Source organism: Nesoenas mayeri, assembly GCF_963082525.1.
Source record: "Nesoenas mayeri genome assembly, chromosome: 1".
Lineage (NCBI taxonomy): Eukaryota > Metazoa > Chordata > Aves > Columbiformes > Columbidae > Nesoenas > Nesoenas mayeri.
The window spans coordinates 60,593,785-60,613,523 of NC_137541.1; the positions used below are offsets into that span (position 1 = coordinate 60,593,785).

General features: G+C 39.6%; 1 protein-coding gene across 3 annotated transcripts in view; it reads right to left on the reverse strand.

Moving 5' to 3' along the window:
* Positions 1–19,739, reverse strand: part of DGKI (diacylglycerol kinase iota) — a gene marked incomplete at its 3' end in the record, with an annotated part of 110,405 nt that overhangs the window by 24,616 nt on the left and 66,050 nt on the right. For all 3 annotated transcript variants that reach the window (XM_080342200.1, XM_080342201.1, XM_080342202.1), the window contains one exon: positions 3,751–3,776. In XM_080342200.1, coding sequence (XP_080198326.1) covers positions 3,751–3,776 — 26 coding nt within the window. The remainder of the gene's footprint in view (positions 1–3,750; positions 3,777–19,739) is intronic.

The following is a 19,739-nucleotide window of genomic DNA, read 5'->3' on the forward strand; positions in this document are numbered from 1 at the left end:
AAGTCTGCATTCCCATCACAGTATCACACCTGCTCTAGAAACAATGGATATGGTTTCTTTCAATAACCTCTTATGTGATCTGAAGCAGTAGGGCCCAACAGCTTCAGCCCTCCTGAGCGTAAAATACCAGGATTTTTATGAAGTGAAAATACAACAGGTGGTACCATTCACTAGCAGGAGAGCTGCCTGTTTTCTCCCTCAAGACATTCACCAAGTCTTCTGTGGTCCTGTGACTTGCCCATTGTTGTCTCTCAGCTAGTCCCAACACTGAAAGAAAGACCATCATCCTCTAAGGCTGCAGGGCATGTCACTGCACCAGGGCTCACCTGACTGAACAGGTAGCCCTTCCATTTCATTTGCCACAGCCATCACCCTAATACCCTGTCTAAACTATTATGCTTTGGTATTTACTTTGAATGTTCCACTTTTTCGGTCAGGGAATTTAGGGGTTAAGGGGCTTGTCTGCTCTTTTTTTTGTGTTTGCTTATTACGGTTTTTAATTAAAAAAAAAAAAAAAAAAGAAAAAAAGAAAGAAGAGAATGGATTTAATGTTTTAGTTATGTCCTAAGTACCAAGAACAAAGCCACAAACCTTCGAAAATCTTTAAGACATTTGTTTTGTTTTTTTTTCTTTTGAAGTTTGGAATTTTCTATCAGTACCATTTTCCTTTCTGCAGCAACTAAAATATCTCTGTTTTGTAACTGATAAAGGTGCCTTTAACACATGTCCACAGCAAGGAGAATTGTGTGCTGCTACAATTATTCAGTAGACGTCCAGTCCCAGACAGATGGTGCTTTATCCTTACCCCCTCTTCAAGACAGGATAATGCATTGTCCTGTCAGAAATTTATGAAAGTGACACCCACATTAGATGCTAATTCTGGTAGCAGCTCTGTTGCTACACTACAGATGCTACAGCTACTGCTTGCAATTAATGCATGAAGCAGGCAGTCCACACTGAGGAGAAGCAGGACACTCACAAACCAAAGTGAGGAGGCACAACACAAGAATATATGCAGAATGACACCTCATGGTCAAGGGGAAAGAGGCATTTGAAAAGGAAGATAAAGATGACGGAAAGAAAAAAAAAACAGAGATAAACAGTAGAAGAAAAAATGAGGATTGAAGATTAAAGCAGACAAAACAAAGATCAGAAACCAAATGGGAAATTAAAACAAAAGATCCAACGCAACAGAGAAAGTGCCTTTTCTCAGTAATGGTCAACACATCACACCATCAGAAAACCAGGACTAGAAAGGTGCCCCATAATATCGAAGAACAGCTGAAACACAGGATATAGAGTGATGCCAGTGAGAGTAGGTTATTCTACAGTTAAATCTTGCCCTAAAATGCACCCCAAAGCATTATTGCCTTATAAAACTACACACAAATATTTAACATCTTGAATAGGCACACAGTTGACTACTGATTATTAATTCAAATGAGAGGCTCAAAACTGACTCCTGGATACCTGCTCCAAGAAAAATATAGCAAGAGAGGTCTGCATAAATGCTGTAAAAGACAGGCAATTCAGAGATAAGTTTTCAGCTCTCTCCTGGACCCTGTCTTTTTCATTTAGATAAGAGAATTCAGATCCAAGACTAAATTGAGGTGGTTCCACATATGCATAAAGCAGACTGAGAAGCACCTGGGTTCAAAGCAGGTAGTGCTACCGCACTTTTGTCATGTTTTCTTTCTAGTACTGTGCTCATTTCGCATGGTCTGTATGTGGCATAGCAGGAGAGAGGAAATTCAAGTATTAGACCTCTCTTTTTGAAAAGCCACTGGGGCGTGTGAAATCTTTTGTGTTTGAGAGAAGCTCTTACATATTTACATGGATGACAAATCTTGAAACTTCTAATGAACCACGTGAAACTTCTAATAACTAGCACTGTCACATCACCAGTTGGTCAAGGGAACATAGGTCTTTCACTCTGCATTTCAGAAGAGGATTCTTATGGGTGAAAGCAAAGAAAGAAAGATGTTATTAAGAGAGTTTATCAAACCTGAAAAGCCAGACTCTGGCAGCAGATGGTAGACAGAAAACAGGAAGATTTTGTGAAAAACTGGAACAGTATAAAACTAGTAGAAAGAAGGACAGCATTATGATGGCAGAAAATACTAAAGTTTTAAGATACACAAGGAAACACATTTACACTGTATGCTGTTCCATTAACAGACAACAGTGGAACAATATACTGAATTCAAGTGAAATGAAAAAGCAAAAGAAGTCTATCACTAACAAACTTATGCACTGCCAAACAGCTTGAGTCCAGGTCTTGAAACAGTGCATTAGACCATAATGTTTTCAAATTTAATCTGAGGGTTTGAGAAATGGGGTAAACAGTTAAATTCTCCAAGTCTCTCATATTTTATATTAAGAAGCTGTGGTCATGGTAAAAAGCAGATGAACTATTAAGCAAGAAAACTGCCTCGGGTTCACAAAGTCAGTGAGTTGTAAATCATGGGAAACTGAGAGGCTACACTGGGAAATTGATAGGGTTCACCAGGAATTTCAAACTGTATACTTCTGCAGTTCTCATGCTCAGGGGATCCACTATTATCAGACACTAGGAATAGACTAGATGGCCTAGATATATCTTTGGTCTGACTTGTCTGTCCACTTCTATGGCTTTCTTTATAAATTTCTTTACTAGGAAGGTAATTTATTAATGACCATATGATTGACAGACACTATACAGGAGTAAAATGATATTGGCTGGTGCCAAGGACAATATAGGTTGATACCTAACTCGTCATTCCACACTCCAAATGAACATTCTTCAGTGACATACTTCTAGGCTCAGACCTCCTTACATCTCCATTTACAATAGTCCTTACTATTCCCCATCAGGACCATTCCTGAATAAGACTTATCGTACTGCCTAGAAATTTTACTGATTTTGTAACTGCATACAAATTGAATGCCAGAAGAAAATTGATTGTTTTCTTCTTCAGTGGTCCAAAATAATATTCCAGATTCAGAGCTACATGATGAACTTCCCCCTCTCAGTTAATCTCCCCTCAATTTTTCCCATTCCTTGTGCAACTCTTCCAGTGCAATTACAACCTTACTTGCGGTATGCCTCTGGATTTCAGCACCAACAGAAAGATACTTTAATGTACTCTAGAGAAATATTTATATCACTTAGCTCTAAGCACTTAAGTTGGCAATACTTATTAACCAGTGACTTACTGCAAACTCTCTCTTTAGTCCACAGGGAAAGATCAGACCCTTCAGTCTCCTCCAGAACCAGTATGTTACCATAACCTGCAGCTCTTGGTACTCAAGCCATGAGAAGCTCCTAGTGGCACTAAATTCCATACCATGCTACCAAACTTATTTTAGCATTGACCCAAGATAGCTTGGGTTCAAGCCTTTAAACACAATCCACTCACCTTTGCTACAAAGGTGCTAACCTATAAAAGTCATAAAAGATCAGCTCATGTTCATAAAACCCATATATCATCTTTTAAGCCCACACATAATTGTTCCTAGGTGAAACTCTATGCAGTTCTGTGAATAAATTGCAAACACTTGCAACAGTGCAGTTTTCTTGAGCAAGATTCAGTTTACAAATAACTTAACACAGTCTTAACTTCTGCCAGCCCCAAAAGGTGAACAAGATTTGAACAACATCAAAGTTTCATTTTTATACAGTCACTTTTATCCACAACAACTGTGTTGAAACATGGCTTACAGTTAGTGTCAGTTTTAATGTGCTATTAGTATTCATAAAATGTATCTTACCTTGATCTTCCGAAGAGACTGGCGACCTGGAATAAAACAACAAAGTCCTGTCAACCTTTGGTTTGGAAAGGCCACAAATAAGGTTCAGTGTCAGTGTGGGGAACAGAGTATGAAGGAATTGGAAAGGTTTATTCTTGGGCTAAATTAGAAGGGTGGTCTGGAAGGCATCTGAAGAGAAAAGAGCAGAAAAGGACAGAGATAGAGAGGAGGTTCTGCAGACCAGAGTTGCCATATGTTGTCATGTCCATAAGGCAGCTGACAGCAGCACTGTTGAGCACACACGCCAAGAGTTTCTGTGGGTACTTGGCAAAGAACTTATCTACTACTGTTTCTGCTGGAAATAGCTGACATTACTGTTCAGAAAGTCCTAATCCTTCACAGATTATTGAAGGGACAATAATTAAGTGTGGGCCAGGAGGAAACCTCACAGTTAGGGGTGGCTGAGGAAATTATAGTTCAGAGGAACTTGCAGTCATTAAGGTGGCCATTTTTCACAAGTCAATGTGGTAGAGAGCATAAAACACTAGTCATAATTAATACCAGTTCATGCCATCTTCATAAAAGCAACATAAACAGAAAAGACAAACAAAAAAATAGTCTGGACAGATGTAAGTACAGCAAAAAACAACATAACAACAGCAACTCAAGAGGTACAGGATACCCCGACTGGTGGCTCTGATAATGCTCCAAGAGAATGAGGGGTTATAAAATGTAAGGGATTTCTCAGTGCCCCTGTTGATGAACAGAAGGGCCTCATTGAATTCCAGAGATTTGTGTCACAGCTCCCATCACTCAGGATCACACTCCTCACAATTTTGGTCAGCACCCACAACAAAGGAAAATAAAGAGGTTTAAAGTATTTGCCCTCCATTTTCCCCTTTGCTGCAGTAACTTCGCTTCACAAAACTGGAGCTAACTATACAGCCCAACTTGAGATGTTCCTTGCTTATTTAGACCAGATTAACAACAGAGAGTGGATTGGACCATTGTCTCAGCACTTCCCCAACAAATATTTTCAATCACATGTATAGCCTTCCCAGACAGGCAACAATGAGTTTGTTCCTGCAGTGAATGGGACAACTCATGCTTCTTTCCAAGATATATTTAACTTTTCACCAAGGTACAAAAAAAAGTTACAAAAGTTTTAAAAATGTTATTGTTGCCAGAAAACATGTCAGAACTGACATAACTGAAGCACCCACAGAGGAATGAAGGCAAAAGAAGGAACAAAGAAGAAAAGAGCACATGTATATTTAACTGAGTCAGCAGGGGATGGGGGTTGAAGAAGGGTTAAAAACTGGATTTGGAGGCATAAAGGAACTGAGGATGGTGTCATGATCTCATTCCTTAACAGGTGTCTGAAAATGAAGGTTGAAGAATTATAGGAAATCAGAAGCAGATATGCAAATATGTAGGTGCAAATAGGAAAGATGGAAAGAAGAGAAAGGAAGGCAACTTTCCTAATGTATGCAAAGTTTTATTTTTAAAAAAAGAGAGAGATTTGCAAAGAAGAAGAGGAAAGAGTTACAGCACAGCTGGAGCAATGGTCACTGTGAAAGGAAAAAATGTGATTGCCTAATTAAGATTCTGACTGTGCAAGAAGCCAATGTATCTGTATGCATGAGAATTAATTAATCTGCTACTCCCATTAAATCCTCTGATTACTGCTGAACATCCTAGGCATGTATCTTGCTATGCTGCCAACCAGGCCAGCTCTGCCCTTGCACTTTAGCCATGTCTGTGGAAATACAGTAGGAACACAGGTAGCCGGAGGATTAGCAGGCATCATTAGGACTCCGTCCCACTGCTTTGACCAGTTAGTTACAGCCCTTCCTCCACAACCCCTGGTAGAAGCCCTTCCAAAGGTCAAACCTCAACATACCATGTTTCCTACAAGGCTAAACAGTGCAGAATGGGCCATATCAAGAGGTGTAAATTTTTAGGTACTTAAAAATATTTTTATGTGCAGGAGTCATGCCAGGTTCCTTAGTTTACATATCCTGGCTCTCCATTCATTGTTAATGTAGTATCCCACAGCACCAACAGAATTTACTCCTTTGTTTTGTTTCTTAATTGCACAGTTTCATCACCTTTCAGATCTTTATTTGAAACAATAAAATAAACACTACAGATTATCCTATAATTTGACTCTTCTTTATGCCTGGTAAAACAGATGTAATTAGTGCCTTAAAGCATCAACAACAGGAGAGACACTATTAGAATACCACAACCTTCTCAATTGAAACACTGAAGGGAGGAATGAAAAATATGTTTATTCATATTTAGTGTGCCCAAAATTAATATGTATTTTTCAAAATACTACTGCCATGTACCTTTGTTGCATGCCTTGAACACAGTGGTGGAACAGTAAGAAGTCTAACAGGTACTACTGTTACAATTAGCAGTAAACTAGGCTTCTTTTGTTCCATTACTGACATGAAGTGTTTTGGCAAAGAGTGGAGAGGACTTTCAACATTCTCCTACAATTTCAGGCCATATGTTTTAGTAGGGGGGTGGTTTTCCAAGCCGTTCAAGTACTGGCCTCACTACTCCAAGGGGAATCTTGCTTGTAACTATGATATAAGGAAGTGAGGCTTCTGAAAAGTCCACGCTAATAGTGTTGGGCATTTTATGCACTGTCTGGTGCAGCCCATGCTTATGACAGGCTCTAAGGGGGAAGAAAAAGGAAGTCTAATGACCTGCTCTAAACCACATACACTCACCACACAGCCACGGGGGACTTTCCTTGACAGCAAAAAAAAAAAACATCAATGGATGCTCATATTTCCAGTCACACATTTTTCTCTCAGGTCTGTAAGAAGTGTGAGGGATACACTGTGGCAGCACTGGTCACCACACAGGTGTCTTGAGAATGGAGGATTCTCAGCTACTAACGTCCACACAGTAAGCATCTATCTAGCACCTGGCAGCTGCCCTCTGAGTGTGATTTTAGCTCTGTGTTTGACTGTCAGAAAGAAGCAAGTCATCATTCTCACAAGCTGCATGCCTTAAAAAAAAAAAAAAAAGTAGACACAAGTCAGAGATAAGAACTAATAGGCTGTTAACATCTGTGGTCCCACCTGGGTCAAAACACTTTGCCAAATTAAATCTTGAAGATATTTTAATTTGGTTAAACAAAATTATTCAAAGCCTGAAGGTGCTGAGAAAAAGGTTCAGGCACTGCAATTTCCTGTTCTTGGCCATTTCAGAGTGGAATAACTTATTTTTTATATCAACTGTTACTTTTTTTCTGTTTTTATCTTGGTGTAAAATCAACTTGTAGAAAGAAAGGCTCATCACTCCCCCACCTCCCTGAGAGAGTAAAGACAGGCCAGATTGTCTGTGACTGGCTACATTTCCAGAATCTCGAGATTAAATTAGTTCTACCACCAACAATGCCCTTTTCCCATGCATAAGTGCTAAAGAAAAGACCAATTTCAAATATTTTTCACCAAAGGCATTAATCTGACTTTTCTCCTGCCCTGGCTTGACAGATGCTTTATGAAGAGCTATTGCTGTAGTGACTATTTAAGAGGAAGACAAATATTACTATGACAATAGAGAAGGGGATCAGAAGGGAGGAGGAGAAGTATGTTATCACCTCCATTTTCTTTCCATGCTGTTTGTACTCTTCTTTTCACTATAGGTCCCGCCGTATTGTTTTCCTCCTGTTGCAGAGTGGCAGCCTCTACTCAGAAGACATAACACTTGCAAGCCTCAGTCTGCAAGAGGAAGCTGCACATTGCCTGTTCCAACGCTCCCTGAGCAAGCAAAGTACTAACTTTTGTGCTTAACAGAAAATGCAGAAGGATCTCCCGAGAAATTAGTTACAAATATTTAGAAGTGAATTTAAAAGCCTGAATAATAATGTAAAAAGCCCCTCCTAATACATTCGCTAGATGCTGCCAGCAAATTAGAAGACTTAAGAAACTGAAGACATGAGACGTACCCACCTGAAACAGCATTGTGCCTTGGAGTTACTGGTCTGATCCAAAGCTCACTGGAATTTTTCCACTCACTCTTACAGACTTTGGACCAATTGCTGGCAAATATCTAATCTCGATATAGCCAAAACAGCCTTCAGTTTCATGTAAGCCTTCCCCAAAGAACCAAACACTCACAGCTGTTCCCAAGTGTACTCTTCAATTTGCAAGCACTAGATTTATTCAGCACTGGAAGAGTGGAAGAGGGAATATTCATTTCTGAGGAGAGAAGGGCAGGGACTGTCACAATTTTGAGCTTAGTCAACCTGAGGCTTAGGAACTTAGAGAAATACAACCAGCCTCCAGCAGATGAATTCTAACAAAATTTCAGCAAATGGGTACATTATTCATGAAGACAAAAACCTCTGGAGAAACAAACCTGGAGCTGATGTAAAAAGTAGCAATTTTAATCAATAAACCTGTAGCAGAAACCATCTGCACTAGGCCTATTTTAAACCAGCCATTTACAATTTAAAGGCCAAATAACAATCTGTGTGCAGCAATTCCACTGGTTTTTATGACCGTTCCCCATTTTCCCTGCTTAAGCAAGGTATTTTTGCAAACTTTCTAATTCAGTCTGACGACAGCTGCCTGTGATTAGGGAAGGGAAAGAGCTTTCAGATTAAACCCCTTCCTTCTCATTTTGCTTGTGTACTTCTTCAGAACCAAAAGTGGCACCCCTAATGGGATTTATTCATAGATTGTCTGATTGTAATCAAAGGAATTTTCTAGCACACGAAGTATTTTTAAAATATATGTGAGGAAAGCCCCTCATTCAGCAATCTGCATCAACACCTCTGCGACTGGTGAGTTCTCTGCAGCCCCAGCTGCACACAGTGCCTTGTATCTTACTAGCAGAAAGGTGAAACTGCTTGCTTATCACTTAACATCTCCTACTTGGAGGCAACCAATAAGAGTTAAAGATTATGCTCAGCCTGGGAATCACCCTTTTCTGCCATAGCACTTGACAAAAAATAAAAGCCTAAGAATTACTGAGAGCTGCCTCACACTTCTGCTTTGACCCTCTACATACCCAATTCAGAGTGACCTTGGTAGGCTGGAGAAGTGGGTTAGCAGAAACCTAGCAAGTTCAACAAAGGCAAATGCATAGTTCTGCACTTTGGGAGGATTAAAGCCATGCAACAAGACAGGCTAAGGGCCATAACAGCTGAAAAACAGCTTTGAAGAAAAGGATGCAGGGTGTTAGCAGAGTACAAGTTGAACACCAGTCAGCAGAATTCCCTGGGACAGCAAATTCCAATGACATACTGGGCTGTATTTGCAAGAGCACAACCATAAGGTAGATGGAAGTTATTTTTACCATATTCTCCACTCTCGTGAGACTTGAAAACAGGACAGACATTGACAAACTGGACTGAGTTCTGCAAAGGGCTGCAGAGATGATGAAGGCATCTAAGGAGAGACCTATAAGAGAGGCTCAGGGAGCTGGGTTCATGTAGAAAGAATAGAAGGCTCAGGGAAAATCTTATTCCTGCCTTCAGCTACCTAATTGGAAGGTATAAATAAGACAGCCAGAGTCTGCTTGAAGAAGGAAGAGGAGAAAGAACAGTCACAAGATGGGATATAGGAAATTCAGCTTGGGTATTAGGAAAATGTTTTTCGCCATGTAGGTGATCGAACAGAGGAACAGGTTGTGCAGAGGGATTGCTGAATCTCCAGCTTTGTAGATATTCAAAGTTAATCTGGACAAGGCTCTGAACAAGCTCATCTAACTGGACCTATTTTGAGCAGGGGTTTGGATTAGATGACCCTCAGAGGTCTTTCCCAAGCTAAATTTTTCTGCAGTTCTACAAGTCTACAAAGCTTCCCACTTCTACTATCCCAGCTTTCCTGCCATTCTTTCCTCCCAAATGTTTCTCATAGACAATGGCCGTACTCTCTCACACATGTGGGACAAGACTGACCACCAATGCTGCCTGAATCTAAAACATTCCATGCAAGGTATTTATTATTTTGCAGAAATCCATTCAGACATGTCCTGTTAATCTGTATGGGCAGTCTGGAGATCCTTTTTTTTTTTTTTTTAATTCTGCCAAAGGGAAAGTTCAGTACTTTTTCTGGCACTTTTTTTGCCTGCCTTCTGTAGCCTCAGTCTCTACCTGCAAATGAAACATTGCTTCAGGCTGTTCACAAGCACTCCAACATACAGGAATGTGGTTTGGGGTTTCTTAGGAAAACAAGGGCAGCTCAGACGTATTCCTTCCTGTGTCTTAGGCATGTCTGTGTCCCTTATATTGTTCTATATTTTTTCTCATTACAGTTCAACTTTTTATTTGCTGCATTTCTTTGTCCATTGTCAAATGCTTTGAATGAAGGCTTGGAACACCACAATGCAGCTATACCTGAAGTTGTACTGACACCCAGAGGAGTTGCCTGGGAATTGCTATTAAACAAGAGAAGAAAAGATTTTCTTGCAAAATAAGATGTAAACCCAATATGCTTAACCTTGATTTTTTTTTTTCTTTTTAGTATTAAAAGAAAAAGAGAGAGAAATGTTCTAAGACGTTCATCCTGCAAAAGATAGTTCAACCTTGGAATCAAGCTCAAAATATGGCCTAAGAAAGGTCGCTCACTATTTCCTTGAAAAAAGAAGGTATTTTCAGACGATCAGCAGGATGACTGTTGGGTGATCATGGGTTGTTTGTTTTGTTTTGTTTTAAATACTTGGCCTCTCTTTCTCTTATCATCACATGACACCAAATTATAAGAAATTCATTTTGAAGAGGGCCTGACCCAAGCCTCTTTGAAACACTATTCTTTGATTTCCAGATCTGAACTAAATTTTAAAAATTCTCACTGACCTACCTGTTAATTGCTTGACAAATTTCAGGGGAGAAAGGCAGTAGCTATTGTGGTTCTAACCCTAAAAATATAAAGACCCAGCCACAGCATGTAACATCTAGGTGAAACAAAAGACTGTCAAGGGACTGGATGCTGTTTGAAAAAGCTCTTTAATAAAAGCTGCACAAAAAGACTTTGGACAGGCACTAAAGGAACTGGGTATATGCACTGCCTTAACTTCCTACATGAAAAGCAAAACCAGATTTTAGGTGCAATTAGGTAACAAAGCATCTGACCTGTGGATGAACCTGTGTACTTTTACTTTTTCCAGAAAAACATTAACCCAGATGTCATTTTGCTGTGACTTTAACTTTTTAATTAACCCAAAGAAAAGGCTGAATGGAGATGAAACACACCGGTTGCTTGGGATCTCAAGACACCACTCAAATAATCTTAGGCTAGTCTGGGTTTCTAAGCAATCTAGAAGCCACCTTAAGTAGTGTGTTTGTTACCACAAAGTAAACCAGTGACTCCTGGTAATAGCCTTTAGGGGTTCTGGGAGAAGAGAGACAAACACAGGAATTCCTTTAGAAACACATTCTTACAATTATATTCATAAATAAATGGCCTGATTTTCACAAGTGCTAAACACTAAGCAATCCTTGCTTGCTTGCCATCTTTAAAAAAAAAAACCTCAGTGAATGTGCATAACACACAAGTCCTCCTATAATCCTAGGCAGAGTAGAATTGCTGAGTCCTTTACATCCCCACTATAGAGTAATTAAAGAGAACAAAGCTTGTAATGGGAGTTTCGGATATGGTTTTGTGCTGCACTTTTAGACACCTGGCACAGAAACAAGAAGCTAGGAGTCAGGGTTACACCGGCACCAAGCCAGTTCTGGCTCTCCCATTTCAGCTCCTGGCATAATTTAGCCAGGTCCATCTGTCCCTGCTTGCCCCTGGGCACCAACACTGCCAGAAACCCCAGCATGGCTCTGTGTTACAGCCCCATTCCTCATGTATTTCCCTCCCATGCACACACCTCTGTGCCAGAACTGCTAAGTGCTCGCTCAGTCTTAGATACGGAGGCAACGCTGCGGGTCTGAGTGCTCCTTTCCCAGCGCAGAAGAGCAGCAAGCAAGCAGGGACAACTTTTTTCCCTCCCCATTTCAGTGCTTTTAAGCTTTCCAAAGCTTCTCCTCTCACTTGAGAAATGCTTTGACAGGTATTTTAAGAAGAGACAGCATCTTCTACACCCTGACATATAAGTCTGCAAGCCAGGGCACTAGGACAGGCACCCCAAGAAATGGAAAGACAAGGGCAGCTCCCTGCAGAGCTGCCATACCAGGACACTCAGCCTGGGGAATGTGCTCCCTGTCCCTCAGCAGTTTTCAAGTGTACCAGAGAATCTCTCCCCAACCCAAGCATACTAAACTCACTCCATGTTCACAGGTACATTCTGTTTCAAGAAACATTTTCCAGAAGAAGTAAACCTCTTTCATGCACACCTCCACCAAGTATAAACAGCTCAGCAATATATTTTTCAAGAAGCCCTAGTGAAAAACCTCACTTTTTGTTCAAGAGCCAAGTGAAGCTTCATGTGAAAATATTGCTCATAGCCTCATCCAAACACTCTGAACTTTTTGTATCTAAAATACTAAATTGCAAACCCCCAAAGATGAACTACTGTAACATGACTATACCTTGTCTCTAGCTTTTTGTTGCATTGTATTTTGGCACTTTCCATTTTCCAGCCACAGCTGAAACCCAAACATGCAGATATCTGAAGAATTAGAGAAAGTCAGCAATGGTTTGACTTTTTGGAGTTAAACACTGTCAACTCAGGAAAAGTCATGCTTTTGTGTGATAGCCTAGAGCAATTATTTTACCAAACTACATTTCTGTTCACTTTGCAAGCCTGTTAAACCAGAATGTAAGAATGTGAACAGGGTATCAACAAATACAGTCTGAATGCATGTTATGAGATGTCTTAGTGTGAAAGCTCGGACATGCTATGTATTCCAATGTGTGTGTTACATATGTACAGGACTGTGTTTCTTAGCGATGCCCTGAAGCTTAGTAGTTTTGGTTTTGATAGGACAGCTTGGTACTGACTGAGAGCACATTAAGAACCAGTTTCATCGCCAAGCAGATGGCAGCTCCTTATGGCAGGGATAGAGCACATGGACACAGGCTTGCTATTCCTGCTCAGAAAACTAGGACCAAGATGTTTTGGGATATTTTTTGGCTTACTTCAACTCTTATAAATAAGTAAGAAGTACACACAAACACAGACATACATACTACCTAAAACTACAAGCTTCACTTATTTTCCAACTTTTTTTGGACTAGAAGCCTGCCATGCAGAAAGGAATGTTCACCCTGTATTTACAACGGTGCTTAAAGCAAGCACAGAAGAATACAGTCTGTAAATCATTCTATATCATACTAATAAACCCAGTCAGCCCTTTCTCCAGTGCCCTTAATGTCACTCGGAGCCATGGGTCTGCTATTTCCACTCCATAGAGCTGGAGAGAGGAATATTCACATTCTACAGTGGCATCATCAGCTCCACTCTCTCCTCTGCCCTTCTCTTGCCAGATGCAGTTATCACATGCCTGATGCTTGCAGGAAAGCAGCAGGCCCTAAAGATCGAATTATCAAATGTCATTTTCTTTTACCCAGCCAAATAGAAAAGAAGGGTACAAGAAGTGACTGTCTTGATACGTTCACCTGCCTTCTTTGCTGCAGAACTGCTTTACTTCTCAGTGCAGATTCTGTTTCTCAGTCCAAGGGCTAAAGTAAGCTAGCAAGGATGGAAGCAAAGCAGGGGGGGCGGAAAGTGTAGTAATAAGAATAGAGAAAAAAGAACATACTCTATTATTTCTGCCTTGGCTATCAGCCATAGAATGGAAAGCAGATTTATAGCTGTTATGGTAAACAATTTAAAGAACACCAAGGCATCCAGCTATCTGTACTCTGTCAACATCAATTTCGTCCTTTAAACACACTCCAACAAAATCATACATTCCACTTGGAAAACTCTTTTTCATTCCCTTATCTACTGGAACTATTCAGAAAACATTTTCAAGCTAGTAGGTAGTTTTAATTTTTCAACATCTGGGTAGGTCAAGCATGTGTTTATTCTTTTGCTTGAAATATGCCCCTCCAGTCCCCCCTAGAAGAAAGGGAGGGCTGGACTGCTCATATTTCCCTTTTAGAAAGCTGGGTACCAGTTAAGAAGTCTCTCTAAAGAAACCTGGGAGTGTTTTGCATGTCACAGTCTGCCAAAATAATTTGTCAGTTGTGCATCAGGTATTGAGATGCTACAAAAAACATTAAGAGGCCTCATTCTGAGGGCTCAGGGGCAGGTGGGTGGGAAAAGAGGAAGCTGAAATCCCACCCAGTCCACTCTGAGGAGATACATTCTGAATAATAAAACTATTTTGTAATAAGTACTGATGAGAAAAACCACCAAAAACCACAACACAATATTCTACAGGATACGGTACAGGATGTACTCTATTTCCACCACATATTGAAGGGGCAGAAACATAAACCCACCTCATCACTTGTGCCTACTGTTTTTAAACATCTCAACAACAAAGTCTGGACACTTAATTCTATAAGAAAACAAGCATTATTTGCATTGCCCTCACATAAACAACTTAGGCCATACACGTGCAATTCTAAAACAAATTCTAATTTCTTCCTTTCCCAATTACAGTTAACAAGAGCGGAAGCAAAAGATGGTGTCTTAAAGCTCAGTATTACAGGAAAAGGGGTTGCAAGAATGATGTGTAAGTAACAAATACTAATGACTCTTGCAGAAATTGTAATAAGTGAAAAACATGATTTTTCTACACCTGTTCTCTGTAGATAAGGCCAGCCTTTGGCAGCAGTGACATAAAAGTCCTACTAATTAACAGGGAAGAGGTGATTAAAGAAGGTTTTGCATTAATTCAGTCACTTAAAGACGATACAAGAAGGTGCTGAAAGTTCATGTTAAACAGTTTCCAGAACCATCTGATTCTCACTGTTTGAAAAGTTTCCTCAAGTTTGGTGAGCTATGGTTCATCCTCTGTCATGGCAGGGACTGTAAGTGGTAACACTTTCCCTAGTTCTGTTTCCACGTTTTCAGATATCAGAGCAAAATGCCAGGATCTTCCCATGTTCAGAACTGTCCCCAGGATGGTACCAACATGACTGAGGTAACACAAAGCCTCTGACTCCTGAGCTGAGAATAGCTGTTCTCATGTTTATCCCACATATACAGTCTGTACATCATACACCTCAGGTCATATCAAAAATATACCTCATGCAGGCCTGTCTTTGAAAAAGTCTTTTGGCGTCAACATTCCTCTCCATCCTTTGTGATTTTAGCATTGTTTTCCATTCTAAACTGTGTTCCTTTTTTTCTGCAGTTGAGTCAAGGTGCGTCTACTCATCAGACATGTCCAGGAGTCGCTTCTCTTGTCTATGAGAGGGATGAACATCACTAGAGCTAGAAACATTGCTTGGGGAAAGTGGACATAGATTGAGTGACGATGTGGGAGATGCCCAAAACCAAATTGTGAATTAATATTTGTCCAGGTAGAACTCTTATTTCCCCTTTCATGACAAAACACTTAACAAATTCATATATATCCTGTACTTAAAACTGGACTTGAGGTTGCTGTATAAAGAGGTCCAGAAGGGAAAGAAAACTTCTAGAAGAATTGTAAGAGCTGGATGCTTTCATTAGCTTCCAGATAGTAACAGCTGGTGTTTGCAGTACCTATCTTTGAAGAAACTTTTGAAATCCCACAGGCAGCACAGATTTTTTTTTTCTTTGCTGTCAATCTGAAAAGAGTATGAATTTCACTGGGAAATATTTCTGTCTGCAATGCTAGAGTCTCCAAATTGTTCTTATATTCAGTGATTGTATCACAAAATAAAGATAACTATCCTGTTTTTTAGTATCTCTGTACTGAACTGACTAGACAGAGAAAATAAGAGATTCAAACTATTTCTGGAAGGGTTTGATTTTAAAAATATATAAGGATCTCACAGGGAAAACACACTTTTTTTTGTCAGCCAAATTCCATCATTTTTAAGAGCCTTGCTATTGTTTGTCAGGCTGATTTTTTTTTTTTTCTGTATGGCAAGAAATGAAGCTTTAAGACAAATTATTTAAGCAATGCCAAAATTATGCTAGATTTTCATTGCTACATTGTAAGTTTTTAAGGGAATGAGAAAGGGCAGAAATATATATTTTCAGAACTGCAAGCACCTATCTTAAAGGGAGAATTCCAAAGGAAATCAATAATTATTCCTTTTTCTCCCTGAAAATCTCAAAAAGCAATGAAAGCAGTTAAAACCTTGAAGTATATGGAGAGAATTAATATTCATAACAGGAGCATAAAGTACATGAAATTCATTATGTACCACATCTGGGCACTAGAGTATGAAAAAATGAACAGGTGCATTCTCTGTCAAGAAATTCTCCAGAAATGGGGATTCGGGGAGGTGGTTGGGGAGAGAGATAGGAGGGGAAGATTTACAGCAGCAACTGAAGAAGAGTTTTCGTAATGGTGGATAAATTGTAGCTCCCATGTAGAATGCACACAAGATTTTAAGTACTGTGACTGCATCACACTGATAATAGTGAGAGCTTTCAAAATACAGGACCCGACCCCACACTGAGATGCATCACTTTTTCCCACTCAGTTTCACTCAGGGTACTCGCTTTCCCTCTAAACAATTTCTTATCCATTTTCTGCTCTGTTTTGTTTTGTTGTTGTTATTGTCGTTTGGGGTTTTTTTGTTTGGGTTTTTTTTTTCCCTCCTTCAAAGTACTTTCCCTATTTAACCCACATTTACCTTTCCCTGAACCACTCTCAGTTCTTTTTACATCACTTTTCGTCTTCTTTGAGTCATTAGCTTTCTTTTCCCTAGTTCTTCTTTTTAATTTCATTTTCTCAGCAAGAGGTGGAGAGCTGCTTTATGCAAACCCTTCTCAAGCTCTACTTTAATAGTGAGTGGTGCCTTACAAGCTATTGGTTAAAGTACGGAGAAGGGGGAGAAAGAGGAGAGCGAAGACGGAAGACAGGAGAGAAGGAAGGTCAATCATAAATAGACAATGAATTCTGTTGTGCTCTAATTCTAAGGCCTACACAGGGTTGTACAGTGAAAGTGAGATGGTGATTTATGCCTTCACTCAAATAAGATTTGTTTGAAAGCAGTCACTACTCATGGAGCCTAATCTAGGATTTTAAACAATGGAAAGTAGTTTGTACACGTGTACAAATAGCTGGTTAAAATATACACACTTCACTCTTGTGGCTTAATCTAATAAAAGCAGTTTGAACTAAATCTGAATCAGAAAACTAATTCAGATTTTTCTATCAAATCACACCAAGGCAGTTGAGTCTACGTATTTAAGAGGCGCTGCTGAGTTTTCCAATGCAGGAGTTTTGGGGAAACACTTGAATTTTTCAAGCCTTCACCAACTTTTGAAATTGTAAAGGTTTGTTATTACTAGGCACCTCCTGTCTAGCATGTTCAAATGCTAAGGGTCACCTCTTTATACTTTATTAATTTTTACTAAATGAGCATTCCTTCTCCTTTCTAGATGCAAATTTGCATCCTTGCTGCTCTTCCCACCTTGAACCATGCAAAGATTTCTCTTAAAAAAAAAAAAAATCTATATATAAAATTAAACAAACAAAACACACACACCTTGAAACACCTTGTAACATCTGTACTGTCACACTAATTTCCTGGGCAATGATCTGATTCTTGTAGCTGAGTCAAAATACTTGGCATTTGGTCTTTTTCATCTTGCCTCTCAGGACCTAGGTTATTATTGCCTCATAAAGCAGTGCCTGGGTGGCATTACTAGCTAATTAATGTCTATTTAGTGTAAAGGGCTGCAGCTACCTTCCAGCCCCTACAGGCGTTTTTTCTTCCTGTCCCTGACAGGAACAGATGGCATTTTGGCCAACCTTCATCCACCCTTCATGAGCCATGCACTCAGTTCAGAGAATGCGTCTAGCAGCTCTGGATACACATTACAATCACAGCTGGACAGATGCCAGAAGAGTGGTTGTTACTGCCCGAAACAATGGGAAAAATAATGACTTCAATGGAAAGATGAAGATTAAAATTCCACCAAGGTATAGTCACCTTTTCATTTTTGTGTACTGTTGTCGCTTTTATTTTATTCACTTTTTCAGTTCTCATCACGTGATAGGATGACAAACACGTAACTAGGAAGAGAATTACCTGTACATGGTAAATAACGTATGCTTACAGCAGGCTATGAAGGAGTGGTCATCCCCATCTCACTACACCATTTGATGACAAGATAAATCAGAATGATGAACCCACACATGTTCAAATGAAGAGTCCAATTACATGTTTCAGTGGAGTCAGCCCAGAATACTTAGTGTTTTTTTCAAGATCAAGTCCAAGTAATTTTCTTCTTGTTGTTTTTTGTATGCACTACTCACACTGATTTGATGTTTCTATTAGGCTACAATCTGTCCCAGCTCCCTGTTACTACATTAAGATGCTGTTTCATATCCTGCCTACTCGACACATCGGTCACATAAAGAGCCATCAGAGATAGAACAAAACATGAAATACCATCAATCAAGTGTCACCTGAAAATTAACAAACGTGAAGGTCACTTAATTAAAAGCAAAAGCATAAATAATTTTCTCTGAGAAAAACCCCTACATCAAAATCTTTACATTCAAATTACTCTTTACCCCAACAGGTTATTATCAAAAGCAACACCAAACATCATAATTATTTTTAGACCACATATTCTCTTCTCTACTTTCATTGATTGAAGTAACTTAAGAGATGTCTCTATTTGCATATTTTGTCTTTTTAGCTACACTCCTCACTTCTCAGAAACAACTACTTCATCTTGATAAGGTTATTTATATATGTATATGCATATAGTTATGTATATATAACAAAGCCAGAGACATTCTAAGCAGCCTGCAGCCATACTATGACCAGTTGTGGTGTAATCTGAGGAGAGTCACTCCAAAGCCCTGTTTGAGAGAAAAATGACCATTGAGAGAACAGCCCCAATGGGTCAACTGATGACACTTCCAATCACAGCAGGTCCCCTGTTACTTGCCCTAGTGACAGGCAATAGGATACTGCACTTTGAGCTGGAAGTGCTGCACAGTATTTCAGACTAGATGTAAAACACTCCATATACAGGAGCAACATGCTCTCCCATATTCCTTTTTTGGGGCTTTGCTAAAATCTTTTCCACAGGTTTTATTTGAAAAATAATTTCTGAAGGGACAAGCCTCTATAAAGAACCTGTGAGATACTTCAGATGCCAAAATATCACAGTATTTTCTAAGGTTTTTTTTTAAAGTGCCAGCTTAGAAAGATTTTTTAGGTTGCAAAGTCAAGAACCTGAAGCTTGGAAACACCAGACCTCCTGTCATCTAAGCATGATATTCCAGCACTGTTGCACTGAAGGATTTTTAAACAACTTTAATCACATTGCCACTTGCTATTTTTTCTACTGGATTCTTGCCTCAGTGTTTAAGTAGAGACCTGCTTGATATCCTTTTGTATTTTGTATATGCAGTGCACAGCCTCAGGATTTTTTTATTCCACACTACAAAAATGGTGCACAGAATGTAAAATTATTTTCTCCTAAGCATCTCTGAGATAGTCTACCCACAGTATCAAAGTTTCTTATGACCATTAAATTTACCCTCACTGTGTTCCTCAAAGGTGAGGCTGCAATATAATCTGTATTCTGCAGCTGGGAAAATGAGAGTCAGAAGGAAGGAAGGCACTAACTTTCCATTAATTTTAGTAATAAAACCTGAGGCACACAGAAAGCCTATTTCTCAGTTTCCAGCCCTTCACTCTCTTTCAAAGTCTCCTTGTAATGGCCTCTCAGAAACCGAGCCTGCTTCACAGTGGACATGCATAGACTGAGGAGCCCATTGTTACTGGCCATTTGTGAAAAGTTTGGTGTAAATCTGTTTCATTCAGAAATTCTCTCAGGGAAATGGAGGGGAGAAGCCAGTCCTCCAGTGCAGCATTCAACCGTTCACCTTTTACCTATCTGCATTCCATGTCCTCCTCCTTTTTGTTATTCCCATGCTGATTTCCCAGACATCTGTATGTCCCACATGCTCCTAACTGCCAGCTCCTATTCCCTAACCCTGCTCCCCA